We start from the raw sequence: 27,393 nt of genomic DNA, 5'->3' as shown, positions 1-27,393 counted from the left end.
AATGAAGCTCTTCTCTATATATATTAAAGCAAAGTGATTAGGAAATAAATTTTCTCTTCAAAGTGTAAAAGCATTTATTATATTCACATTACTTTATAAATTTATGTAATTTTAATTGAAAATCAAATCAACATCAACATGTCAACATAACATGCCTCTATCATTAATTTATAAAATATTACATATATTATATATTATATCTCTTCTCTTCTCTTCTCTTCTCTTCTCTATCTCTATCTCTATATATATTAATTAAAGCAAAATGATTAGGGAAAATTATTTCCTAATCATAATCATCATAAATAATTAAATAAAGATGAAAAGAAAATTAAAGTGAATAATAAGCAAAAAGATTTTAGTGGATATGGGAGTAATTCACAAAATTAATTTGAGTAATAATTGTTGATCCATAATTGAGAATTAACATTGCAATAATTGATTGGAGATAAATTTTAAAATTCAGAATCAATATTTACATGAACATTTACACCTACTTCAACACTATAAATAAACCATCATCCACAGGACCACAACCAGTACTACACTTATGTGTTGGTCGTGGATGGAATCGGGAGGATGGTGGTGACTAGAATTGGGAGAAGAATATTTTTGGGAGTTTAGATCTCTTATAGAGAGCTTTATACCGTGCGATTTGGGGAAGATGAATCAAGAAATGTGCAGTAGGCTTGAAGAAAAAACTGAGGATAAAAATCATACCTTGCTTCTGAACTTGGGGCTTCGATTCTTGGAGCTGTTCTTTCTTGGAAGCAAAGACAACTGTTAGCTGTAACTCATGAACGCGAAGAAGAATAAACAGCTTACATAAAAAGACTATTTTGCCCTCATGAATAACAAATTAAAAAAGGTTTAAAATTTTCTGGCCAATTTTCACCAGTAATTTGGCTGGAAGGACCAAATCTGCTAAAAAAAACATAATTAAAGAACTAAATTGTTAATTTTAAAAGTCATGAAACAAAAATTATACATCCCATATAGTTATAGGACCAAAAGTGTAATTTACTTATTTTGTTAAATTAATAATAGTCCATGCAACGCACGGCATACTTACTAGTAACAATAGAGACAAAATGATATTAAGCATAGAAAATAATTCCCCTTGTCTTCCACTCTTCCTCTATTTCCCGTCAAAGAGGAAGTGCCATTTTTCTTCCTTCTTTTCCCATGCGCCGGAGCAGACAAAAGGCAAATAAAAAAAAACTCATTTTTCCATGTCTGGTTTTCACCCTTCTACACGGCATACACCACACATGACGCAATGCACAAAACCAATATTGTACATGTTTGGGATGAACAAAAATAGCATAATTGAAAGATTTGGTCCAAAAAAATGACCTTTTTTCCGAAGGAAGGAATGGTCCATTCCTAACAAACTCTGCAATGTCGTGTTCTTGCTAATCTGCAGGTAATTTTTGATTTGTTTTGTTGTTCTTTCTCTTTTTAAGTACATAATTACTCTGCTTATGACTATTTTCTTCATTGAGTAGCCTGCTTAATGTCTAGCCTTGGATAGGGCTAGGACAAACAAAGAATTTTGTGCAGCTCCCGACAGCTGCAGTCAGTCTGGGAGTTACACTCAATGTGATAGGCTCTCTTGTGGACACACGGGTCCTTCCACCTAATAAATCGTTGAGTCACCGTAATTTATCCTTCACTCCTGTCGGGCCGGATTCTCTTGTAGGCACTAGACAAGGTCCTCCCCACCTAGTCATTGTAATTTATCCTCCACTATCCTGTCAGACCGGGGTGTGGGGCCCGGGCCAAGAGAATTTCGCCCGGGCAAGAGAGTTTGCTGTGGTGTGAATATGTTCTGGTGCCATATATAGCAAGTATCTGATAAAAGATTTCAAGAACATGATGTATCTAATACTGCCACTTTGTGTATCCAACTGGTGATTCTATCACTAAAAATGCAGGTTTGCTCCAACTTATTAAAGAAGAGTTTGCTGGTCAACATTGATGTAACACCTTGTATTCACAGTTTTTTTTTCCTCTCTCAGTGCCAATGAGGATTAAGCTCTTCAGTCTTTCATATAGTCTTCTGCCACCCATTCAAGTTGGTTGACAGCCAGGACCCTTCTCAGTTGAGTTCTTTAATCTTTAGTTTTGTTTTGTTGTCTTATACTATTGGTTTATTTGAATTTTCAAATAGCTTTATGCATAAACTATGATGTCAAAGCAGACTTTGGGTTGGCTTTCTATCTTCATCTACCTAACAGAAGTTCATTTGCATGGCAATTTCCTATCTTTACTGAAATTTCAGTCTTCACATCCTAGAAAGTTATTAAGAAATCTCACCACACTTTCACAAAATCAGTGTTTCTTCTTTGCCTCTAGAGTCTATATGTTCATGTATGAATTGATGCATAAGTTGCTATATCGCCTTGTTGATAACTTCAGAATAGAAACCCCTCATGAAGACAAGAAAAACCTGAGTATAGATGAATGTATGCATGGGAGATTATTTAATTGAATTTATTCTTGAGAATGTTACCCTTTTATTGGAAGAAAAGGTGAATTTATTGAAGGGAGTCAAGGAGGAAGTTGAGTACATCAGAGATGAACTGGAAAGAATGATAGCTTTCCTTGGAGTAGCGGATTCCATGGAAGAGAAAGATGCAGAACTCAAAGTGTGGGTTAAGCAAGTACGAGATGCAGCCTATGAGATTGAGGAAACTCTTGATCAGTTTGTTCTCCATCAGACTAATATTTGTGCTCAATATCAACCCTTCAATTTCCTTGCCAGATTATGTCTCAAAATCAGTAAACTGCGAGCTCGCTTGGCTATTGCTTCCAAAGTTCAAAGCCTCAAATCAAGAGTGAGCAATATTTCTGAGAGACATCAACGATATCGTTTCAAGTTTAATGTCCCGGACCAAGGTTCAAGCTTGACACCTGCCAACAGCTTTGCGACTGATTGTAGAGGTGATGCACTTCTACTCGAAGAATGTGAGCTTGTTGGCATTGATGGCCGCAAAAGACAAGTAATTGGCTGGCTTTTGGAGGTGGGTTCCGGGCTCAAAGTTGTTTCGATTGTTGGGATGGGAGGATTGGGGAAGTCCACTTTGGCTAAGAAAGTTTATGATGATGCCACAGTGAGGAAACATTTCCACAGCCATGCTTGGATAACTGTCTCCGAGTCTTTCAAGATCGAGGACGTTCTCAAGGACTTAGTTCAACAGCTCTTTGATGAAGTAAAGAAATCGCTTCCTGAAGGACTGAATACCATGAATGCTATTAGGCTGAAAGAAGTAGCAAAAGAATTCCTGCTTGGGAGAAGATACATAATCGTCTTTGATGATGTGTGGGCTATCGCAGTTTGGCAATCTATTCAGCTTGCATTGCCTAATGAAAACGATGGAAGCCGTGTGATTCTAACGACTAGAATCAATGATGTGGGTTCCTATTCTATCCTAGAATCCAACGGGTATAAGTATGAGCTCAAGCCTCTGACAGAAGAAGAGTCGTGGACTCTGTTTTCTCGTAAAACATTTCAAGAGAGTGCTACTGCTTGCCCCTCACACTTGGAAGAAATTTCCAAAAACATCTTAAAAAAATGCGGGGGACTGCCACTAGCAATTGTAGCCATTTCCGGGGTCTTGACTTCAAAGAACAAGAACAATATCGAGGAGTGGCAGGTGTTCAACCGCCACCTCGGCTTTGAATTGGAAGCAAATGACAGACTCGAGAGTATCAGAGTCATTTTGCAGATTAGTTTCAAAGAGCTTCCTTTCTATCTAAAGCCATGCCTTCTGTACATGAGCATCTTTCCGGAGAATCATTTGATCGAGCACAACACACTGATCCGGCTGTGGATAGCCGAAGGGTTCGTGAAAGAGAGAGAGGGGAGGACACTAGAAGAAGTTGCAGATGGCTATCTTAACGAACTCATCAACAGAAGCTTGATCCGTGCCATCCAAAGCAACGACGATGGAAGCCTCAAGTTAGGCCACATCCACGACTTCTATCGGGAGATTGCTGTTTCGAAATCTAGAGATCATAATTTCGTGTCAACTGTCAATGAACATATCACTACATGGCCAAACAAAGCTCGGTGCCTATCAGTTCATGGCACTTTTGGAGGTGTACCGAATAAAAGGTATGTTGCCAGGCTCCGGTCTTTGCTTACATTTGATGTAATAGATAGCCAATCAACATCTTGTGCAGTCCAGTTGCTCAGTAGCTGCAAGATGGTGAAAGTTTTAGATCTCAGAGGAGTTCCTCTAGAAATTTTCCCAAAAGAAATTCTGAAACTGCTTCATCTAAGATACTTGAGCTTGAGAAGTACGGGAATAAAGATGATTCCCAGATCTATCAAGAATCTCCAAAATCTTGAAATCTTGGATCTTAAACAGACTTTGGTTACTGAACTGCCAGTCGAGATTCTCAAACTTCAATTTATTCGCCAACTTTTAGTGTATTACCACGGGCAGTACTCATATCCATCTTTCGAGCCATTTGAACACTTGCACGGTTTTAAGGCACCAGTGGGAATAGGAGGTTTGTCACGTTTACAGAAACTCAGTTTCATTGAGTTAAACCATGGCAGTGGCATTATAAGAGAAATCGGGATGATGACTGATCTGAGGAGACTTAGCATTACAAAGTTGAGAAGGGAAGACAGTGAAACATTGTGTTCCAGTATCGAAAAGCTCCGATCTTTAAGCATAAGATCACTGGAAGGATGTGAAATCCTTGATCTAAGCTTCATGTCTTCTCCTCCACGCTTTCTTCAGCGGCTATATCTGAAGGGCTGCTTACAAAAGGTGCCACATTGGGTACCGACTCTTAAAGGCCTAGTAAAAGTATATTTCCAGTGGAGCCACTTAATGGAGAATCCGCTAGAATATCTCCAAGACTTACCAAACCTCGTACACATTGAGTTTCTAAGGTGTTATGTTGGGGAGACGCTTTGTTTCAAGGCTGGGAAATTTGAGAAGCTGAGACTGTTAGATCTCGACAGATTGGAAGGCCTAAGATCTGTAACAATGGAGGTAGGTTCAGTTCCTCTTCTTGAGAAGCTAGTCGTTAGAAGATGCAACTCTCTGGAGAGAGTGCCTGCTGGAATCGAACGCCAGGTAAACATGAAGTTCCTTGAGTTCATAGACATGCCAGAAGACTTTGTAGAGACATTTCTTCCTGATAGACGAGGCTTAGATCACTGCAGAATTGCACACATTCCCGAGGTTTATTACGCGTATTGGAAGGAAGGTCGATGGATGGTTTACTCACTCGAGGATACACAGGTGAAGGAAGACTGCAACAAATCTGCCATGAACACATATGAACAAAGGAAATGGCTCTAGCTAGTAATTGATTTTGCTTTTGCAATTCAGCTTATAGTCTCACTTCAATTGAATTTGATATATCTTTTCAGTTCTTATATATAGTAGTGTTTAATCTAAGAGATTTGTTGCTCAAAGAGGAATCTTGTACTTCTGGTGTGGAGATTGCACGAATCTAATGCCTCTTGTGCACCAATGAAAACACTAGGTTTATGTAGAATGAAAACACAATTCGGTTTTAGTGAAAGTGAAGTTCATTCTAGATGTATATCTGTTTTATTTGAGCTTGAAATAAGTTTAGAGGGAAACAACTTTAACTATAAAATTAGCATAAAGTTTGTGGCATAAAGTAAATGATAAATCACGGTATTCAGTCTGCAGTTCTTGTTTTCTTGTCAATTTTGAAACTTTTTATTTTACTTCGTTTTAACTTATGTAGAATGACATGTTTCTCTTATCAAATCTTTGTTTATATCTTTGAAGTTCTGAAATCCCTTTCTGGAGCAGGTTCAAGTTGTGATTATATATTCATCTAACAACTGATGGAAAATCATTTGGGTAGAACTTTTCTAAGTCTAGCAGAAAGTCAACCTGCAGCTTTCATCAAGTCAATGTCTTTTCTTTGCTTCTAGATGTCAGGAAATGGTGTTTCAGAGCTGAAAATCTGTGTTAAGCTAAGCAAGAAAGGGAAACCCGAGGGGAGAAATAGATGTGGCGGATTGTTTGGTTGCGTTAGTTCTTGACAAGATTACTCTTTTGTTGGAAGAAAATGTGAATTTGTTGGAGGGGGTTGAGCAGGAATTGAAGTTGAGTTCATTAGAGATGAACTGGAAATTAAAGAATGAAAACTGCAACAAATCTGCCATGGCCACCTATGGCAGAAGGAAATGAATTGGCTCTAGTATATCATGGCTCTCAATCTGCATATATATATATAGATTGATTTACCTGCTTGTGGTCTTTTGCAGCTAGGTCGACATTCACCCTGAACGCACCTTCAGATAGTTGTTGATTTGAAGCACTTACCTATACCTATCTCGTGATTTAGTTCATCCTAAGATTTTGGAATTCTAGGGATTGGGGTCCAATTAAGGTGGATTATAGTTGCCGGCCATTTCATAAAACTTTTGTTGAACTGCACCGGAGACATGCATGCATGCAATTCATGCCCAGTGAAGCAAACTGAGCATGACTGGGAGTTAGGACGGCAGCACGAAACAGCACACCGGCCTACATACTCCAATCTCCGCTATATATTTCCACAAATCAACTCTGATAAGGCACTTCAACATCCCCATATACTTGGTACGATCGATCTATCAGAGGTTTTGAATTGGCAGATCAGATCAGACAACCTTAATTAATTAGCTGCTAGTATAGGAATTGAAATGAAGAAGCTCTGGCAGGAGAGTTATTGTTGGGTGTGGTTAATGGTGTTGTGGTTGGTGGTAATGGCGAGTCTGGTGTGGGAAAGCAAGGCCGCCCCTTGCGGTTCCACTTTTGTCTCCACCATTATTCAGCTCTTACCCTGCAGGCCCGCCGTCTCCGCTTTCAGGCCGTTTCCGCCCACCGAGGCTTGCTGCGCCGCCGTCAGGTCTCTCGGCCAGCCCTGCCTTTGCGCCGTCGTCAATGGCCCTCCCATCATCGGCGTCGATCGGAACATGGCTTTGCAGCTTCCAGATAAATGCACTGCCAACTTTGAACCGTGTGAGCCCCTCCTCTCTTCTTAACATAAATTAATTCTACATTTATTATCCTAGTAAATTTACTTGATAGTTTCAAATTTGACTTTTCGTGGGTAGCTATATATCTATACTATCTAATGACTTTATTAGTTTGAGTTATAGTTATGAGTAACCTAACTCCTTTACAACTAAGATCACAAAATGGATTTCACTGGGTATGCATTTTCGGATAGTGACGGTACAATGATAGATTGTACTTTGTTCTTTTAAGTATATAGTATAACTCAACAAAATACAAAGTATTACATGTTAATGCGCATTAAAAATTATTTAAAATGTCTTACATGCAATTTAAATTTTCCGACTTGTACTTTAAATATTATATGCTCAACACTAAATATCCCACCACCATTGGACGTACAACATGTCAACTTGAAATTTGTAAATATCCTTAATTTCTGCTAACACAAATGGAAATTTCGCTATTTTCATCCAACATTTCCGTTCAACCGAATATTGGTCGATACTTTAATAAAAATTTTAACTTCATGTCCCTAAAAATTGATGGACGGAAAGTTGGTCGGAATTTCTGTTCAACTTTATAAAGGGGGCTGTTCTATGACTGTTGTTATATGTGCAGGTGAGCTTGGGAAGTAGTGTTACTGTGGATAGGGTGGGAAGATGGAAATGAATAAACAAGGATATGGAGGGCAGTTCTGTCTTTTCCTTAGCTTTTATCTTGAATAACAGTTATTACAATAGTTAGGTTAATTACATGTACCAAACTTAATTAGTATTGAGTATAAAACATTGAAAGATATATAATGCATTGCCTACAAGTTAAAAATGTTTTTGCTTAGCAAAAGTCTCCAAGCTAATTTGTCCAGATGATCAGAGTCATTATTCGCTACCATTTAATCTGTGCCGAAATTCGTGTTCCCATGATTATGAACATTATAATATCAAGTGCAAAATTCACATAGAATTTTTGAAAAGCATATATGTTTCAGATAATCGACAACATCGTGGATCCAAACGTTAAATGTTCGACCGCGGACGAGTAGACATGGCTCAGCATGACTGTGACCAACCTGGAGATGTGTCGCGCAGAGTTCGTCGACCTCGAAGTCACCGGCAACATTTTTCCGACCGTGACGTCAAATAATGTGTTGTATTTGATCAACAACTAGGGGTGTGCAAATTTCGGAGAAATTTCGGTTAACCGACCGAACCGACATAATTCGGTTAACCGTTTTTTAACCGAAATATTTCGGTTCGGAGAATGGTTAAAGGTTTTCCCAAAATTCGGTTAACGGTTAATTCGGTTCGAAAGTGTCGGTTAACCGAATTAACCGAACGGTTAACCGAATTTTGGAATATATATATAATATATTAAATATTAAATATAAATATATAATATGTACTAAAATTCCAAATAGTCAAATGGATTATGGACTTATGGTATTATTTTTGTATGTTTTGATATGAATTTATTATGATATGTATTTTATTTTAATTGAATTTATTATTTTAGGAGTTATTTTTAGTATTTTCAATTTTAGGGTTAAAAATTTCGGTTAACCGAAAAAAAGTTCAGTTCGGTTAATTCGGTAGAGCGCATTTCGGTTCGGTTAATGATTAAGACAAAAAAAATTTCGGTTAATTCGGTTCGGTTAACCGAATGAACACCCCTATCAACAACACTTTGACTGTTAACAAAGGGTTCACTGCAACCAACAACGAGGCAACATGGTACACTGAAACCGGGCCTAACCAATTAGGGAAACCTTCAGTGTACCATGTTGCCTCGTTGTTGTTGGTTGCAGTGAATTCTTTGTTAACGGCAAAGTGTTGCTGATCAAATACAACACGTTATTTGACGTCACGGCCGGCAAAATGTTGCCAATGTCTTTGAGGTCGACGAACCTCGCCCGACATGGCTCCAAATTGGTCACAGCCGTGCTGAGCCATGTCTGCGCGTCTGTTGCCGAACACTTATGTTGGGATTGATGGTGGTGTTCGATTTTCTAAACCAAGTTTGTATTGTATGGTATATAGAATACGGATACAATTTTGTTAACTTATTTTTTATTGTACGGAGTATTATAGAGTAATATCAATGTTACTTTTAGAAAGATAGTTACGTTATGTATACTATTAAATTAGTTTGTATTGTACAGAAAAATATTAGTACAAATACAGTTTTGTTAACTTATTTTTTTATTGTACTGTGGAGTAATATCAATGTTACTTTATATATATATATATATATATATATATATATATATATATATATATATATATATAGTTATGCGCATCTTAACAGTTAAGATATGATCTTAAGTCTCTAAACATAATTACAATAATTGGAAATGAATTATTTATGCCATGTATCTGGCATCAGCTTTAATTTATCACAATCCAAAATAATAAAACATCACCTAAACTCCTAAAGTAGTTCTGTAAAGGTAACTTGGAAGATATGGATAGTGCATAGCTCTTACCTCACTTGCCTTGCTTCCTAGGATAATATAAATCAGTTTGAAATAACACTTTGTGGCTCTCCCAAATGAGAGGTCATGAATTCGAGTCCTAGTGGGGACAATATTAACTCTTTGTACTTCAGTAAATTGAAAAAGTAGCTATGAACAGATACTACATTGTAATAGAATTCACAGTATTCAACAAAATATCACTAAGTTGATTATCTACCACTATTAAAGAAAAATTATTCTCTTTTCAAAAACCTTCTCTTAAATAGGAGTGGTCCTGGTGTTGATATGTTTGAGGACTTTGTAAATTGGATTGCAGCCATAGGTGATGGAACAGTTGGTGGGCTATCCCAGATGATCGATATGTTATTATCATGTAATGGAGACCCAATTTTCACGATTGTAGAAAGTACATTTCCTATGTTCATTAATGGTAAGTGTGATATTAGATTTCTTGAAGGTCGGGCTATATTAGCACCAACACTTGATGTGGTTAACTCTATTAATGAATATATGAGTGCCTTGCATATTGCTGAAAGCAGAACGTACTTAAGTTGTGACAGTGTTTGCAAATCAAATTCAAGCACGCAGTGGAATCCTTGCTGATGTGCACTACACGCCAGGGTTCCTAAATGGTATAAAAGCGCCAAGTGTACCCAATCATTCCTTGACGTTAAAAGTTGGTTCACTTGTAATGTTGTTGAGGAACATAGACCATTTCATTTGGTTTATGCAATGGCACTAGATTGGTTATCACTAAACTAGTAGATCATGTAATTGAAGCAAAGATAATAATTGGTAGCAATACATGCACTAAGGTTTTGGTTCCCCGTATGACCATGACACCATCAGATCCTAGACTACCTTTCAAATTCAAAGAAGACAATTCTCTTTAATGTTGTCATATGCAATGATCATTAATAAGCTAAGATTCAAGGGCAAACACTACCAGATCACATGTTGGCTTGCTTCTAAAGTAACATATTTTTGTTCATGGTCAATTGTACGTCGTTGCTTAGCTTCTAGAGTTAGCAATCTAACTGGATTGAAAATATTAATATGTAGTGACCCGAATACCATTAGTACTTCAACTACTAACATTGTTTACCATGAAGTTTTAAATAATGTGTAATATTCAATTTACTTTTTATTAATTAATAATAATTTTTGGTTTTTAATTTAAAATTTAAATTCATGTATATATTTATTATGGTTAAATTAAGTCTACCATAAAGAACTTAAAGTAATTATAATAATTATCTCACTATAACACAATAACAATATTTTTAATATTTAGTCCGTGCGATCACGGAAAAATACTTAATTACATGTACCTAACTTAATTAGAATTGAGTATAAAACATTAAAAGGTATATAATGCATTGCGTACAAGTATAAAATGTTTTGATTAACCAAAGTCTCGAAGCTAAGTTGTCCAGAGTCATTATTCGCTACCATTTTATCTGTGTCGAGATTTGTGTTCCCACGATTATGAACATTACAGAATTCACATAGAATAATAATTTTTGAAAAGCATAAAATCATGGCAAATTATACTGTGAACTATGCATGGTCCATATTGTAAGGTGAATAATTGATAAATATTTATTTTTAGTATACTAAAAATTATTTTTCTCCCTCAAAAGTAAAGACCTGCGCTTATCAGGACCCTCAAGTCCAGACTCGATAGGATTGTAAAAAAATAAATCATGATAACTATCAATACTTTAAAAAATTAATTTGCAATACAATACATGTAGTATACTAAAAATTAACATGTATGTCAGTGATTTACTCTGTATAATATAACGATCTGATGGTAAAATTATTGTACCTTGTCTTGAACAAAAGTGTGTTTTGGACATTTTTATTGTATTTTGTAATTCCAAAGAGATTTCGTGTGGATAGAAAAAAGAGTGAGAAAAGGACTTTGAGGGAAGAAAATATAACACCTGATATTTAAATATATTTGGAAATATTATTCCTTGGATCATAAATTCATATAATTATCTAAAAGTCCACTTGAATTGTCATCAAATATTCCTTCGTTAATCACCCAACTAACTAAAAGTCTATCCACTAAGATAACATTATATGGAATAAATTTTATATTGAGTAAATACCCAAAATGGTCCCTCGACTATAGCTAAATTCACAAATTGGTCCTTGACTTTCAATTTTAACCAATTAAGTCCTTAACTTTGTAATTTTGACACGATTTGGTCCTTCATCTATTTGACCGTTTGTTGACCGTGATCAACGATCTCCAGAAGAACCTTCAGCTCTCGTCGAAGCACGTGGAGGCCTCCAGGATGACGTTGCACTGGTTTGGAAACACGTCGTCTTCTTCGCTCTGGTACGAACTCAACTACATTGAATCCAAAGGGAGGATGAAGAAAGGCGACTGGATTTAGTAGATTGCTTTTTGGCAGTGGATTTAAATGTAACAGTGCGGTCTGGAAATGCAACCAGAATCTTAAAAAATCGACGATGGACCATGAAATCGCATATATATCCTCAAAAATCACAACCAACAAACGGTCAAATAGACAGAGGACCAAATTGTGTTAAAATTACAAAGTTAAGGACTTAATTGGTTGAAATTGAAAGTCAAAAACCAATTTGTGAATTTAGCTATAGTCGAGGGACTATTTTGGGTATTTACTCTTTTATATTTTATAGCATCTAATTTTATTTTATGAGAGATTGTGCGTTCGAGTCTCATTAGATGTGGTATTTGACTCTTTGTGCTTCAGTAAGTTAAGAAAATAATTATGAATACTACATTATAATAGAGTCAGTAGCATTCCAAAAATTTAACACACACACATAAAAGTTCTTAGGAGGCAACTAAGAACAATCTCAACTTTACATCTAGAAAAATCAAACCGACAAAATCAAATTTAAAAATAAAACACTGTGGCATTTTCATAATTATCACCAACTTTCCTATGCAAACTTGAATACTAAAATCTGCACTTCTCAGAATTTTTCAAGTTTGCAAATTTAATATTAACATATTGCACATTTAGTATTAATATTTTGTACATTTAGTATTAAAAGATTGCATTTGCAAAAATTCGAGAATGCATTGCACTTAAAGTTTCGATTTTAGAGTTTATAACTGAATTTTTAATTTTATTTGGTTTAGTGGTTCACTTTTTACCGCTTAGAATATAAGATTTATGGTTTAGATTTAAAATTTAGCTTTTTTATTAATTTTTTTAAAATTATCTAGATTTAGATATTTAAGTATTCACATTTGCAAAATGAAATTGACATTAATTATAAAAATGCTACTGCATTTTTTTAAAATCTGATTTAATCCATATGATTTTTACAGGTGTAAAACTAAAGTTGATTCTTAGTTTATACACATATACATACACACACACACAAACGCGCGCGGAGTATTAAAGAAGAAAAGTGAAAAAAAAAAAAAACAATATATATTCACTAGCTTGGGGACCCACAAATTATTCTGTGGACCTAGGTCTAAATGTTCACAAAATAATAATAAATATTCACAATTTATCTTTTAAAAATTTACAATTTATATACTACAAACATACAATGTTAACATATATGCAATTGATTATCTTGTTTTGTATTCATAAGTTCCTTTCAAATATTGTAGTCATACAATATTAACATATTAGGATTTGATGACCATGTATTATATTTCCTTTTATAGTTGTTATGTGTTTTAACTTAGAAGCACAATTTATATTCTAGAGATTCACAATTCTAATACTAAAAATATAAAATTTATACGTCGTTTAGGATCAGTGTTTACCTTGTAAAGTGAATCCTGGTCCAACTCTTAGGGACCAATATGTGTAAGGGTGATGAGCGGTTAGTTTCGGTCAATAACTGAAATTTTTTTTAGATGATTAAAACCAACAAAATTTATACTTGTAATTGATATCGAAAATTTTCACTTGGTCAATCATAATTGAATTAAACTATAAAATCAATAACTGGAATTTTTGAACAATAATTTGATTATTCGGGTGGTCTGTTATTTTTTTGCTCACGGTAAGTCTAGAATAAGCATGAGACTAGCCCTACTCATGTTCCAAGTGCTCCGCGTCAAGTCCTACCCAGGGACGGAGTCAGAAATTCGATTGAGGGGGGCGAAACAGTACAGACGGATTCAGAATTTTTTTTCAGAAAAGGCGAAATATTAAAACAAAAGAGATAATTTAAAAATAAATAAATAAACTACCTAAGAAATATAATTGTAAATATTGTTGGATATGGACAAAAAATAAAACAAATCTAAACTTTATAAAAATATTCATAACAAAATATGAAACATAATTAATAAAATAATTTGAATAGAAAACACATTATAAATTACACATCTTATTATAGAGAGTGTGTGTAATATTAAAAAGCTATTAAAAAAGAATTGTAAAACTATGTTTTAGTTGATGCTAAGATTGAAACCCTTAACCTCATTATTATTACCAAAGATGTGCTCTACCACCTACTCTAACTCAATTCTTATTAACATTTTATAGTTTTTTTATACTAATACTAAAACATGTACTATATATACATATATACATACAAATACTATACACAGGGTGAGGGTGGGGTGAGGGGGCAGCCGCCCCCAGCCCCCCTCACCCTCCGTCCCTGGTCCTACCTTATGGGAGGCCTAGTTTGAACGGTAGCCACTTCAAAGTTTGTCCATTGAATTGTGTGTGTTTTTGTGTATATATACACACACTAACATGCAAAATGAGATATAGAGACAGTACAATAATACAATTTAAAGAAAAAAAAAAGGAAAAAACATATATAATTTTAATTGTGAATTGAAGTGATCATTACATTGTTCCATTATTTTAGGATTGAAGTAGTACTCCGTATTAAACTAACAAACATGGTACATATTTATCACTGTGCACCACTCCTAGAACTCGAGGATGTGCATCCCTCTTATATAATAGTCCACAAATCACACAAGAGAGATAGACCACATTAAAAAAATTCCGTGTTAGAGACTTGATTAACTAAGAGTGATTGACAAAAATCAAACTAGTGACTTTCTAATACTAAAATCATGCTTTATTCACTCAGTTACGTTATTTTTTCTGGGCAATGATGTGAAGTGTTAATTAATGACATTATGGTTTAATTGAACCCTAAAGAAAAGCAAAACAAAATAGAATAACTTGTCACTCTTCATAAATATCCATTTCTAACATTAGTCATGATGATGGAGTTGATTACGCCAATCCAAAACATTAATAACTTGCATGCCTTAAACTCTTCACCGGCCACTCTATCTATTTATACATCCGATCCCCACTCAAATTCTTCCATGCAAAAGTAATTTACAAAATTAAGCTTTGCATGTGATGAACAGTCCCTTTAATTTATTGACTGCATTAATTCAATCTGTGAACGAAGTTTGTTCTCAGTAGATAGGAAGAAAATAAGGGATCCGAGATCATCAATTTCACTTGATTCTTCTCTGTAAATCGATCTCATGGCATTTCCAATGCATCTCTTTCTCACCCTGCTCTGCATTTCATCGTTGATTGGTGAGTAAAATTAAACCACGCTAAAAAATTGAATCCGATTAATTAATTTGACGGGGTTATAACTTTATAAACACATGTTTCTGTCTTATTTTTTCAGGTGAAAATGGAGGAGTTGATGCAGCAACTTTCACGTTGAAGAATAGATGCAACGTGACGATATGGCCGGGGATTCAATCAGGAGCGGGGCATCCCGTACTGATGAAAGGAGGGTTAGTGCTGGAAGCGGGGCGGAGCGAGAGAATCGACGCGCCGGCGGGGTGGTCGGGGAGGATCTGGCCGCGGAGTCGATGCGCGTTTGATCAATCCGGGAGAGGGACTTGCGGCACGGGCGACTGCGGCGGGACCCTCCAGTGCGACGGCGCGGGTGGAGCCCCGCCGGCGTCGCTGGCGGAGTTCACCCTGGACAGCCCGCTCGACTTCTACGACGTCAGCCTCGTCGACGGCTTCAACGTTCCCCTATCCGTCTACCCGTCCGGCGGATCCGGGGATTGCTCCGAGGTCAAGTGTCTCCGGGACCTGAACAGGTCGTGCCCGCAAGAACTGCAGGTCCGGTCCACCGGCGGCGAAGTCATAGCGTGCAAAAGCGCATGCATCGCCTTCAACCAGCCGGAATATTGCTGCACCGGCGAGTACGGCAATCCGCAAACATGCCAGCCAACAAACTATTCCCGTATATTCAAGAATGCTTGTCCAAGAGCTTATAGCTATCCATATGATGATGCCACGAGCACTTTCACCTGCACAAAAGCAGATTACTTGATAGCTTTCTGTTAGAAATTTAATATGCAGTCTAACTATTTAATATGCAGTCTAACTATCAGTTTATACTTTTAGTCAAAGACAGAACATACACCTATCTAGCAGCCATGATGGTCATAAAGGCTGTTTAATTTCAAGAAAGCTTTATAATCATATATGAAAGATTGAAAAACATACAACTATATGAACAAATTCTATAGCTCAGATCATACTTTGGTGACAATTTTCCAACAGAGTTAGTTGAGCAGTTGGCTTGGTAGCCACAAGAAAAATGTGGACTATTGATCAATCATATTACATTTAAAACTACCAATTTCATGTGAATCAATATCGTGGCCGAAAAGCCTTGAGTTACATACAGACAACCTAACTATGAATCAAAAAGATCGGATGATGGAGATGTATTCTCATGCAGCAGAAGATGCTTCACCTGTGCTGGTATATGACTGCAAAACCATGGCTGATGAACCAATTCTGTGAAGAATCAGTTCTATGAAGATCTACAGCAACTATATGAACTCCCAGCTGATACAGGTTCATGTCCAGTCCCAGGGAGAACAATTTGAGTTCCCTTGAGAAGGGATGAACTTCCAGCTGATTCTGCTTCTTCATTGGCGACAAGAGATTTTTTGCTGACAACCCGGTAAATCTCTGTCAGGATGTTGAGGAAAGCTGTCTCGACATTGGTTGAGTCGAGGGCGGATGTTTCAATGAAGAACAGATTCTCCTTCTCAGCATACTCCTTGGCATCCTCTGTAGACACAACTCTGTCACTCTCCAGGTCAGTCTTGTTGCCCACAAGTATGATCACAAGGTTCTTATCAGCATGGCCACGCAGCTCCTCTAACCACCTTGCAATATGGTCGAACGTTTGACGTTTGGTTATGTCATAGACCAGCATTGCTCCCAGTGCACCTCTGTAGTATGCACTTGTCACCGCTCGATATCTGGAACCAAACAAAGATGCAGTTTCAGAGAGACTAATTAACAACAGGAAGAATGCAGAATCCAAGATAAAGTTTCTTGTGAAGGGAAATTGACTGAAATGGGAAGATTTGGTGTGATACATATGAAAATAGGAAGATCTTGAAATCCGAACAAAAATAGGTAAAAACTAGTTTGGAAATGCAAGTCCAACTCCGTCAAAAATGCATTTCCCAAATGCGTTTAACCCAATTTCAAAACTATTTTTCCAGATAGTTTTGAAAAATGATCATATGTCAAACGCTATCACAAGCATACTAAGAGATTCATTGAGATTATGGAGACAAGCAAATTCTCATCTGTTTCCAAACAAGTTCAATAATTAAACAGATGATCAGAAACTACATCCAGTTGGACAAGAAGTGAATTTGTCTAGTTCAATCAAGTTAAATCAGATTGCACTAATATGAATATGCAAGACTACACAGTTCAGTGATAGGTGATAATTTGATAAAGATCTGTCAAAAAGCCAAAGGGTTTTCACAGAACTAAGCATTTGTGTTTCCATATCATGAAATAAGATAATCCGCTAAAATTTAATCCATCTCAATGTAGAGATACGCGAAAAATCTAGATCAATCGCCACAACAATACACCTAAGCAATAGTTCAAGCATAACAAAATTACTCCGAATTTCAGTTTATTCATATGCTCGATGGATAAACGAACGCGACAAACAGGCGATACAGAATAGGGAAAAGTAGTACTGTAGCAGTAGTAGTAACGGAACCTCTCTTGGCCGGCGGTGTCCCAAATCTGAGCCTTGACGCTCTTGTCATCGATGACGACGGTCCGTGTCTGGAATTCGACTCCGATGGTGGCCTTGGAGTCGATGCTGAAGTCGTCCCTAGAGAACCGCGCCAAGAGCTGCGACTTCCCGACCGCCGAGTCTCCGATCAGCACCACCTTGAACACGTAGTCGATCTTCTGATTGTAGTCGCCTCCGCCTCCGTACATCCTCGACATCGTGGAAATCAGACCAAGAACCGATCGTCAAAGACGCCAAAAGATCTTGAACTTCTCAGGCGTTGGAGATTTAGGTCTGATTGAATGGGAGGAAGATGGAGGAGACGAGGTGTTTGACGAAATGGTCAAATGGTAAAGCCGGCGGAGTTGAAAATGGTTTTAGTCGGCTGACAGCTTTCCAAACCGTTTGTCTAGTTGGACTTGGCGGCGAAGGGCGTGTACTAACGGCTTCTTGCCGGAACTCGGAAGATATTTTACTCTATTTTTTGAAAAAAAAAAAATCTTATTTCTATTACATTTTAAAATTCAATAATATAATTTATAGAAAATTATATAATAATAATTAATAATATATGTTGAGTAAGTAATTAAACATTTACCACTTTTTATTTTTGAAATATGGTATTTTCACCTCAATAACATCTTCATTTAATTTATAATAAATGTTATAATTGTTTATTTATTAATCATTAATTGATATTTATTTATTAGTCATTTTTTTTAATCCTACTGGTTCTATTACAATGTAGTATCTATTCATTAATTGATATTTATTTATTAGTCATTAGTTAATCTAAATTGCAAAATTTGATACCAAAACTCAGTCTTAAACCAATATTAACCCTTTGATAATCCTCAAATCTCTGCCAATATGATAGTTAAATCCTACCCACATTGTCTATTGGAGTTTCATAGAATTTCTCTGCTTCGCTCTCTTTTGCATGTTGTATTAATAATTTAATATTTATATCTCATAAAATATGACCACTCCCACTAAACTTTTATATTATTTTTTTTCTTCAATTTAGTAAGGTTTGAGATTTCTTCGACATAAGATTAAAAATTAATTTACTTTGAAAATAATTTCGTTCATGATATGTATATCCTCTAATCCATTTTAAAGGTACATTAAATTCTATCACAAATCTCAATAATAAAAGCAAACTATTTAACTTAGGCTATATTTGAAAACTCGAAAAATGATGAGTTTTTCTGATTTGGATGTGATTGAAAAACTCAGTCAACAAAAAACATTTTCCTTAAAAAAAATCAAGTTAATTTGACGAAAAATGACTTCCGCCAAATATTCTGCCAAACATACAACAATGTTTCTTGCGAACGCCAGAGCTATACTTTTCGACAAAAACCAGAGAGAAGTTCCCTCTGGTTTTCAACGGGGAAACCAAAGAGAGTTTCCACCTGTCCTTTTTGTTTTATTTTGTTCTTTCAAACTTTTAAATAATTTTTTTTTGAAACACAAACTTTTAAATAATTAATATTATTTGATTTCAAAAAATAAATATTATTATAAAAAAATTTTATTTTAAACAAAATGTTTAATTATATAATTCTACCTATTTTTTAGAAAATGAACAAAACATACAAAAACAGTTTTCTGCCAAACACGAGAAAAGAAAATATTTTCCGAAAAATGACTCATTTTCCAAAAGTCATTTTCCTACTTTCCAAACCAACCTTAGTCATTTTTCTGCTTGTCATCCTCAAAAACCATACCAAAAAACTATAATGGGGATGCTCTAAGAGTCTAAGATGGCAAGAGCAACATAAAAGAATAAAAGATGGGGCAAGGAATGAGATAAGACATTCATTAAGAAGATGACCTGGAGATGGGCCATTATGATAAATAAGCAAGCAAGTTTAATTTCAACACTTAATACAAATTTGCAGGGAAGTCATTCAATCTGTAAGGACACAAACTTTAAAAGTGGATTCTTTTCCTGAAAAACAATATAGACCGAGAGCTGGGGTGCTTTGATGCAGAGGTGTTATTACAGCATTCCATGGCAGATACGATTGGAGAGATCAAGAAATCGTCTCAGTAATACGATTTCCGAGGATTGTTCTGCAACAAAATAGAAATGAGATGTGGTGAGCTTTTGCTGGCATGTTCATGTTTCAGGGGTTAGTTGCGGCATAGAATATGAAAAAAAAAAAAAAAACTAGTTTATGGAAGGTAATCTTTTGGTGTCTCTATAAATGTGGTGAATCGTACCAAAGGATTTGGCCTGTATCGATAGCCCAGCATCATCCGCTTCTTGTACTGCTCATAGATATCGTCTTCTGGAGTGACCTCCCCGGGATTATGAGCACCAACCCCGAGGTTGTTTGACTTTACTTCACCTGCTGTAATTGGATCAGCAATACCGCTTCTAGAGCTTCCCAGACCTTCACCTGCAAATCACAAAGATTGGTGAGGAAGGATGAGAGATCATTGAAGTAGTTCGACCAAGTTATGCTCAATCTAGAATAAAATGGTCTGGGATTTTTGAGTGACGAGAAACCCCGCCTTGTGACTCTAGCCAGCAAGGACCACAAGGAGGTAAACTAGCCTAGGTTGCCTATATTCGAACCAAGAAAACCAATAGGCTGGGAGTCGAACTTGTAACCTTGTAGTTACCAAGTTAGCAGTCTGATCAACTTGGTTGGGGTTGCCCCCAATGATATGGGATTTTCATACAAAAAGTATTTTACCTTCTCTCCATCCCATTTTTGATAACAGTTTGTGACCGATATTATTGGCCTGAATTTTGTTCCTCTCAGCAATCTCCTTGGTTGCTTTCTGCGCAGCAGCATCATTGCAGTTAGCCATGAACTTTGCAAGCTCTTCGGGTGGGATATAGTCTCCCATATGATGCCCTTTCTTGCCAGAAGAAGCAGCAACTGTGCATCATAAAACATGAACTAAGAAATTAGTATAGTTCCAATGAAGTTAGCCATATCAGTAATGCATCAATAGTTGTAGATTATAACAACATCAAAAGAAAAACCTTGAAGGGAAGGGGGTGGAGGCATCTCATCCTTTGATGACTTTAGGGGCCTCAATTTCTCTTCTTGTGCAGCCTTCTTCATGTAAAACTCCATCATTGCTATTGGATCTGCTGCTGTTGGAGGATTAGGTTCACCTACAAATAGATCCTAAATGAGTAAAATACGAGAGAATGTATGTTCGAAAGAATCTGCATCTAACCCTCTCACCATATCTTCCAGTATATGCATCCTCTCTAGAAGCATCTGCTGTACCATACAAAGCTGATGCTGGAATTTGATAATTCGAGCGTTGCTGATATGACCTTTGAGATCCGCTACTTGAACTTGAGTAAGAAGTTTTTGTACCTCCTGTGAGTGTGATGGAACGACAGAAAAATACATCATTTTAGGAAACGAAGACAATGTAACAGATTCTTTAAAATATCCCAATACACAGCTGTTTTAGATAGCAGACTATATTAGAACTTTACATTATCCAAATAAGAAGCCAAGAAATGAATTGTATGAGACAGAGAAGCAAACTTAGTGAAACAAACACGTACAAGTAAGAAGCACAATTGAAATGGAAAAAAGGAGAGGAAGTCACGCATGACTAACAGTCTAGAATTAGGAGATTTGGAACAAAAGATGAAAGTTAACTGACCACTTTGTGCAGTTTGAGAGTCAGTGGTTTGTGACAGAGCCTTTTCCTCTTCACCAAGCCGATATTCATAGTATTTGTAATCAGGACAACTATCATCAAATAAGAACCTGCAAGAGTCCAATATATATATAGATGGTAAATTTCAGGATATGCTACAAACTAAACATGAAAAACAAATTACAGTCTTCAGGTATTTAATCAAAGAGCGGAAAAAAGAGAAAAACGAACTACAAAATTTTATTATCAAAGTTAAATGAAGTAGACAGACAAACAAGTTACCAATATATAGTTGTATACACACAAGGTAAATTTTAGCCACAAACTAAAAATTCATTCAAAGTCAACACTTGGCCTAACACCAGTTGAGCATCTACAGCTAGCCAGGAGGCAAAGACTGCCTCCAAACCAACCTATAAGGAAAAATAAAATTCAAAAGCAAAATAATCTGCATTAAACTATACCTAACCCAGGTAATGTACAAACTGCATATGCAAATACACTTATACACATGCAAGAACAAATACTGGAAAATGAGGATCAACGCCATAACACCGCAGCAGTCAGTGGATTTTCAGAACACAAACACAAGGCACGTACAATCCACCAAAATGTCAGGGAGTGGATTTTTTTTAAAATCAAGAATTCCACTAATAACACAAGACAGAAAGTGAAGCAAAGATCACCAAAAAGGGATCATGTAATCAGAACAAAAGACTAATAACCATTCAAAAAGGTTGCAAGGGCATACTTAAAGGGAGTGTCTCCAGGATTCTTTTGGCGTGTAATATCCTCAAATTGCCTTCCATTCTTGGCCACAAAACTTGCCAATTTGTCTGCAACTTTCTTCACTGTAGGATCACTTGGCGGAGGTGGTGCTGCATGTCACTTAAAGAACTGATTAATACCGAGAGCATGAACAAGTGAATGTAAATTACTCTTGTAGCAGGCGTGCGAAATTTTCCAAATCTTTCATTGAACATCTCTTTCCCACCAATGTTGACAGAGATTAAGTTATACACTGCATTCATGAGACAAGAATAATTCAAGAATGTTTTGTCCTCTACTTATCCATCACCTCAAGTAGAGAAACACCAATAGAAATTCTTCTATTGCAACCAAGGGAACATTTTTGCAAAACTATTACTCTCTCTATGATAGCAAAATTGAACTTAAAACAAGAATAGTACTAAAAAAATTCCCTATCTGCACATCCAGAAAGACAAGGAATCAAAACTAGTTTTCAGAATCAAAGTTGCATTATAACACAAGCACTTTTAAAACAACTTTTTTTTGGTACAACTTAGGGGAATGAGGATTGAACACATGACCGATTATCTAAAGTCACAAACTTATGCCTCCAGCCTCTAGACTATAATGTTTTTTTATTTCTGGTGTTAAAACTATGAATATCAAGAAAATCTTTTCAGAAAGGTTTGCCATTTTAGTGGAATTAGTAATGCACACACATAGGTGCAGAAATTAGAAAGTTGTGGAAAAACCATTTACCATTGAAAACAGCTCTATCTATCAAGTTGTAATATGGTGGCCAAAATTCAAACATTCATAATATAAATAATTACCAACATCAAATTGCCTCAATGATTGCACAGAACCAACGGGCTCATCCAACTTTTGCCGTTTAGATGGGGCATCTCCAGAAGGATTTCCAGCATCCTTTTCATTCTCATCCTCATCTTCACCCAACTTAACAGAAGGTGCCACAATTTTAGACTTCTGTTTTAGGCTGAATGCAAGTTTCCCACCAGAAGGAGCAGGAGTGGGCTTTCGAGATTCATTGCCCTTTAATGCAAAGCTTGTTTTATTAATGATAAGCTTGGGAGTTGAAGTTCCTGACAAATTTGAAGCTACTTTTGAACTCTTTAATTCAGTGTCTGTCTTCCCCTTCTCCTTATCCTTCTCTTGTTGAAGCTGTTTAAACCTCTCCATGAATGAACCATCATTAACAAAGAGGCTAGGATCTTTTGCTTTCTCCATTGACAAAACTTCTACTACGAATTTTTGGTCACCACAATGTTTCACTGCTTGGCAGGCACTAAAAAGGTATTTAGAGACAGAAATACATAATTTGAGCTGGCAACAAAGCCAGCCCAATCCAACAAAACCAAGATCCTTCCCCCATGCAATAATCGGAGCTCAAAACCAAAAATAGTTACAAGGATGCATATATGACTGACAAAACCATACACCAATACACTGCTTGCCAACAATCATCTGTATATAATGCATTGAACTAACAAACATCATTTTTTTTGTGTGGGATGGGATGGTTCAACAACCTCATACCTTGTGTAGCCCTCTCAAACGAAAATAATTAAACCAAAACAGCCCAAATTTGTTCTAAAACGACGAGGGAGAAGAAAGTAATGATCTTGAAAATGATTATATATAAAATAAAATAAAAAAAACCCTAAATTTTACAACAACCCCACTCAATGAAGTATTATCATAATTCTACCATCCAAAGTTTGACAATCAGATACAAAACGACAAATAAGAACAATTCAACCCATAGTTATAATTTAGCTACACGAATTTAGAATCGAAAACAATTTTTTGATCTGCAATCCTCAAGATTTTCTACCTGGAAAGGAAAATCAAGAATCGTCTCCAATTCAGTCTTCGATTGGATTGTGATCAGTGCAAGAAAGGATGATCGGGATGCAAACCAGAGATACATGTACTGACATACAGGCGAGATATTGTGTGATGGCAACGCACCCTTCTTCGTCGGGTTGGATACAACGTATGTTAAATGATAGGACGAGGAAAGGAGACCATGTGACTTTTGAGCTTAGGGTTTGCAGGATTGGATTTTATGTAGTGAAGTTGCACCGTAGGTCCCTGAATTTGGCTTTATTTCTTTCTTCAGCCCTTAGACAAAAGTCTACCACTCCTTTTTTGTTTTGGTTTCCTTTTTTTGTTTTTAATTATAATAAGGTTTTATGTTGCAAAAATTATTCTTAAGATAGTGAGGATGTTTTTCTATAAAATTGTTATTGTACTAGAACATTCAGGGGGCGTTTGGTTCAGGTCGTCTTAGATTATCTAGGTCATCTGAGTCTGATAATGTTATATTACATTGTTTGGTTCAAGTTATGAGATTATCAAGTAATGTTATATTACCTGAAAGCTGATGTGGCGGTAATATTTCAAGGTAATGTGATTACCCCCATTTTTTTAGGTAATCTTAGATTACCTTGAATTATTCCAACTTTGTCCTTGTTAACTAATCATTATATTATTATTATTATTATTATTATAATAATAATAATAATAATAATGAAATTAATATATGTTTATATAATTAAATATACATATGTGTATATTTATATATATTTTTTTTAATATTTAAATTTTGATATACATTCATAGATATAAATAAAAAAACACACATAATATATTGATGGTTTTATTAGGACCGGGTCCACCATAAACCGAGTACAGAGAGTACAGAACGGAGGGTAGGGCGCTAGGCCCAACACGATATGTATAGAAGCCCGAGGTACAGGCCCAAGAACAACGACCCAAATACAAAGGATAAGGCCCACAAGGTGGGCTATAGCTAACTATGCTACTAACAGGAATCGAACCCAGGTGACTGGATTGAGAGTATGAGACCAAGACCACTGGACTAGTGTGCCTGTCGTGTCTGAGTTGCCCCTTAGCCAAAGATCCAGGGCCCCTATTTATAGCAAGCCCCCCTCCTCCTCTGGCGTCCGCGTGTCCCACGTTGCTCCTCCCCCACTCCGCTTGTTTGTCGCCATGCATGTCACGTCGCCACTATCCCCGCGACTCCCGCATCCTCCACCATGCACGCCGCACCTACCTCCCCCCTCAGCCGTACCTACCTATCCCCTCACGCCGTACCTACCCCCCCTCATGCCGTACCTACCTCCCCCCTCACGCCGTACCTACCTCCCCCCCTCACGTCGTACCTACCTCCCCCCCTCATATCGTACGTACCTACCCCTCACGCCGTACCTACCCCCCTCACGCCGTACCTACCTCCCCCCCTCATATCGTACCTACCTACCCCCTCACACCGTACCTACCCCCTCATGCCGTACCTACCTCCCCCCTCACGCCGTACCTACCTCCCCCCCTCATATCGTACCTACATCCCCCCTCACGTCGTACCTACCTCCCGCACCTATTTCCTCTCGCCTTCCGGTCCATGTTCTTCACCCTGGCCCACCATGCGTGCTTGTCTTCCTAGCCCAACAAGACTTGGTCTAACTTCCTTCTTTCACCACCCCCACTTAGATCAATACTTTCCCAATAAAATGGACCCCTAGGGTCCCATATCCCCATCATATATATATATATATATATATATATATATATATATATATATATATATATATTATTGAGGGCATTATTATAAATTGATCCATATAACCTAAAATATAACCCTGAACCAAACAAGGTAATATTAGATTACACCATCCAAACCAAACACACAAGGTAATCTTACATTCCCAAAATCTCACATTACCTTCCAGGAGGTAATCCTATTACCTGGGGTAATCCAAGATTCCGTGAACCAAACGCCCCCTCAATGTTTTTATCACATGTCATAGTTATATATTCTTGAAATATTTATTTTTATAATTTTGTATTGATATATGCTAAGATACCGAATGACACTTTGATAAATTATGAAACATTAATTTCAAAATACACATTGAACATTAAATTATTCGTGTGTGGTAACTAATATAAAAATAATGTTCCATCCACTTGAAAAGTCGGTTTCTTTACTTGTAGGCTGTAGCGCGACGATGGAGTGTATGAATGACAATGGGGCGAGTGGGTGCGGGGGATATATTTCCCGCACCCACATTCCCAACCCACTTCCCGCACCCCGCGTGGGTAATGAAATTCATACTTCATACCCGTCCCTGCAGGAATTTTGCGGATGCGAGTAATACCCAACCCGCAACTCTCGATCTAATTATTACTATTACACTTAAATCTAATAAAAAATTTAGAAAAAATTGCACTTTTCCCCCCGAGTTATTCATACATTTGCTCCCTCAATTATTATAAAAGTTGTGATTTTTTTTTCTCTTATATATTAAATGGACATTTATACCCGTAAAATAAATATTTTATTTATTTATCTTCTTTAACAAATTATTGTTTATACGGATTGATGACTACGGTTCGGTTCGAATTAAATCGGACACTATAGCAATCAAATCGAAATTTTTTTGTTATGATTCAGAACCAGAACCCAATATTTGAGTTTCCGTTATATTAAAATCGTGAACTAAAAAAGATAGATCATTAATCGTGAACCGGATGTTCAAATCGGAACAACTACTAGCATTAGCTTAAAATTAGAATTATAATAGTTGCAAATAGTGTATGTTCTTTTTTCGCATTTATTCTGATTCTCACATATGAATATATATAAACGCAATTTGGTTTTCATTTTGAACCGTCAATTCACGATTTCATATCCAATTTGAATTACTGGTTCAAACTTTCTTTTAAACTTGTATATTTTTATTTTTAAAATATTATAAATTCAATAATTAATATATTTTAATTTTTCAATTCAGAACATGAACTGTCAGTTTCAGTTCACGATTTTAATAAACTCTAAATATCGGGTTATGGTTCGAAATTGTCATCATAACCTTTCTGTTTGGTTGTTATAGTGTCTGTTCGGTTTGAACCATATCGTGGTTATAATTTGTTCGAGAAGAAAAATAAATGAATATTTATTTTAAGAGTAAATATGTCCATTTAACATAATATGATGGAAAACTATCACTAAGATAATACAAAGGGAAAAAGTGTTATACGTATATAACACATGGGAAAAAAGTGTCATCTACAATTCTAATTATCATATGATTTTTTTTTTTATAAGTTTGAACACAACTCTAAAATTTAATAAAAGCCAATAAAGTTAGTCCTTAATTGGAACTAAAGTTGTGTTGGTAGTATCAATTATATTAAGTGTTTACTCATTATGCTATTTGTGTTGTTCATATTCAATTTTCATAAACAACAAATTAATAAGTTTAATTCATTGTACATTTTAATCGTAAAATATACATAAACTTATATAATAAATGAATACTAATAACAATATATATAAGTGCGGCCGTGCAGGTGCGGGATATCTCCCCGCACCCGCCCCATACCCGCGCAGGTATACAAAATTCCCCCTATACCCGC

General features: G+C 36.3%; 5 protein-coding genes across 9 annotated transcripts; 3 read left to right on the top strand and 2 right to left on the bottom strand.

Annotated features, from left to right (window-relative positions):
* The first annotated feature begins 1,090 nt into the window (after positions 1 to 1,090).
* On the top strand, positions 1,091 to 5,346 carry LOC109181464 (disease resistance protein RPM1-like). Of its 3 annotated transcripts, none has more exons than XM_019331252.1 (3): positions 1,091 to 1,423; positions 1,532 to 1,934; positions 2,019 to 5,346. In XM_019331252.1, the coding sequence occupies exon 3, from the start codon at positions 2,460 to 2,462 to the stop codon at positions 5,322 to 5,324; it is 2,865 nt and encodes a 954-aa protein (XP_019186797.1). In that variant the 5' UTR covers positions 1,091 to 1,423; positions 1,532 to 1,934; positions 2,019 to 2,459; the 3' UTR covers positions 5,325 to 5,346. The 3 variants fall into 3 exon arrangements, with proteins under 3 accessions (XP_019186797.1, XP_019186788.1, XP_019186805.1); XM_019331243.1 differs by having other exon boundaries at positions 1,506 to 1,934; XM_019331260.1 differs by lacking the exon at positions 1,532 to 1,934.
* Positions 5,347 to 6,584: 1,238 nt separating this feature from the next.
* Positions 6,585 to 7,827, top strand: LOC109181481 (putative lipid-transfer protein DIR1). The gene is made up of 2 exons (XM_019331271.1): positions 6,585 to 7,010; positions 7,629 to 7,827. The coding sequence occupies exons 1-2, from the start codon at positions 6,692 to 6,694 to the stop codon at positions 7,643 to 7,645; spliced, it is 336 nt and encodes a 111-aa protein (XP_019186816.1). The 5' UTR covers positions 6,585 to 6,691; the 3' UTR covers positions 7,646 to 7,827.
* A 6,822-nt stretch (positions 7,828 to 14,649) lies between these two features.
* On the top strand, positions 14,650 to 15,989 carry LOC109181434 (thaumatin-like protein). Of its 2 annotated transcripts, none has more exons than XM_019331209.1 (3): positions 14,650 to 15,038; positions 15,148 to 15,831; positions 15,894 to 15,989. In XM_019331209.1, exons 1-2 carry the CDS (start codon positions 14,984 to 14,986, stop codon positions 15,810 to 15,812), a joined length of 720 nt encoding a protein of 239 aa, XP_019186754.1. In that variant the 5' UTR covers positions 14,650 to 14,983; the 3' UTR covers positions 15,813 to 15,831; positions 15,894 to 15,989. The 2 variants fall into 2 exon arrangements, with proteins under 2 accessions (XP_019186754.1, XP_019186745.1); XM_019331200.1 differs by having other exon boundaries at positions 15,136 to 15,831.
* LOC109181449 (ras-related protein RGP1-like) lies at positions 15,929 to 17,976 on the bottom strand. The gene is made up of 2 exons (XM_019331220.1): positions 17,512 to 17,976; positions 15,929 to 16,744 (listed from the first exon to the last, which is right to left on the bottom strand). Exons 1-2 carry the CDS (start codon positions 17,745 to 17,747, stop codon positions 16,288 to 16,290), a joined length of 693 nt encoding a protein of 230 aa, XP_019186765.1. The 5' UTR covers positions 17,748 to 17,976; the 3' UTR covers positions 15,929 to 16,287.
* A 1,400-nt stretch (positions 17,977 to 19,376) lies between these two features.
* On the bottom strand, positions 19,377 to 24,007 carry LOC109181419 (SURP and G-patch domain-containing protein 1-like protein). Of its 2 annotated transcripts, none has more exons than XM_019331183.1 (9): positions 23,783 to 24,007; positions 22,761 to 23,219; positions 21,929 to 22,055; positions 21,181 to 21,287; positions 20,745 to 20,885; positions 20,537 to 20,671; positions 20,241 to 20,429; positions 19,762 to 19,940; positions 19,377 to 19,611 (listed from the first exon to the last, which is right to left on the bottom strand). In XM_019331183.1, exons 2-9 carry the CDS (start codon positions 23,173 to 23,175, stop codon positions 19,585 to 19,587), a joined length of 1,320 nt encoding a protein of 439 aa, XP_019186728.1. In that variant the 5' UTR covers positions 23,176 to 23,219; positions 23,783 to 24,007; the 3' UTR covers positions 19,377 to 19,584. The 2 variants fall into 2 exon arrangements, with proteins under 2 accessions (XP_019186728.1, XP_019186736.1); XM_019331191.1 differs by having other exon boundaries at positions 22,761 to 23,233; positions 23,783 to 24,005.
* Between the last annotated feature and the right edge of the window lie 3,386 nt (positions 24,008 to 27,393).

The sequence above is a fragment of the Ipomoea nil genome, unplaced genomic scaffold (genome assembly GCF_001879475.1).
Source record: "Ipomoea nil cultivar Tokyo-kokei standard unplaced genomic scaffold, Asagao_1.1 scaffold0188, whole genome shotgun sequence".
Lineage (NCBI taxonomy): Eukaryota > Viridiplantae > Streptophyta > Magnoliopsida > Solanales > Convolvulaceae > Ipomoea > Ipomoea nil.
This window is presented reverse-complemented; position numbering and strand designations above follow the sequence as displayed.

Excerpts from the sequence above, each read along its gene's own strand:
- LOC109181464 (XM_019331260.1), top strand. The coding sequence starts at position 2,460 with ATGAATGTATGCATGGGAGATTATTTAATTGAATTTATTCTTGAGAAT.
- LOC109181481 (XM_019331271.1), top strand. The coding sequence starts at position 6,692 with ATGAAGAAGCTCTGGCAGGAGAGTTATTGTTGGGTGTGGTTAATGGTG.
- LOC109181434 (XM_019331200.1), top strand. The coding sequence starts at position 14,984 with ATGGCATTTCCAATGCATCTCTTTCTCACCCTGCTCTGCATTTCATCG. Across the intron at positions 15,039-15,135 it reads CTGCATTTCATCGTTGATTG|GTGAAAATGGAGGAGTTGAT; the intron begins GTGAGTAAAATT and ends TTATTTTTTCAG.
- LOC109181449 (XM_019331220.1), bottom strand. The coding sequence starts at position 17,747 with ATGTCGAGGATGTACGGAGGCGGAGGCGACTACAATCAGAAGATCGAC. Across the intron at positions 16,745-17,511 it reads GACACCGCCGGCCAAGAGAG|ATATCGAGCGGTGACAAGTG; the intron begins GTTCCGTTACTA and ends GTTTGGTTCCAG.
- LOC109181419 (XM_019331183.1), bottom strand. The coding sequence starts at position 23,175 with ATGGAGAAAGCAAAAGATCCTAGCCTCTTTGTTAATGATGGTTCATTC. Across the intron at positions 21,288-21,928 it reads CCTGGAGACACTCCCTTTAA|GTTCTTATTTGATGATAGTT; the intron begins GTATGCCCTTGC and ends GGACTCTTGCAG. Across the intron at positions 20,672-20,744 it reads TGCATATACTGGAAGATATG|GTGAACCTAATCCTCCAACA; the intron begins GTGAGAGGGTTA and ends ATCTATTTGTAG.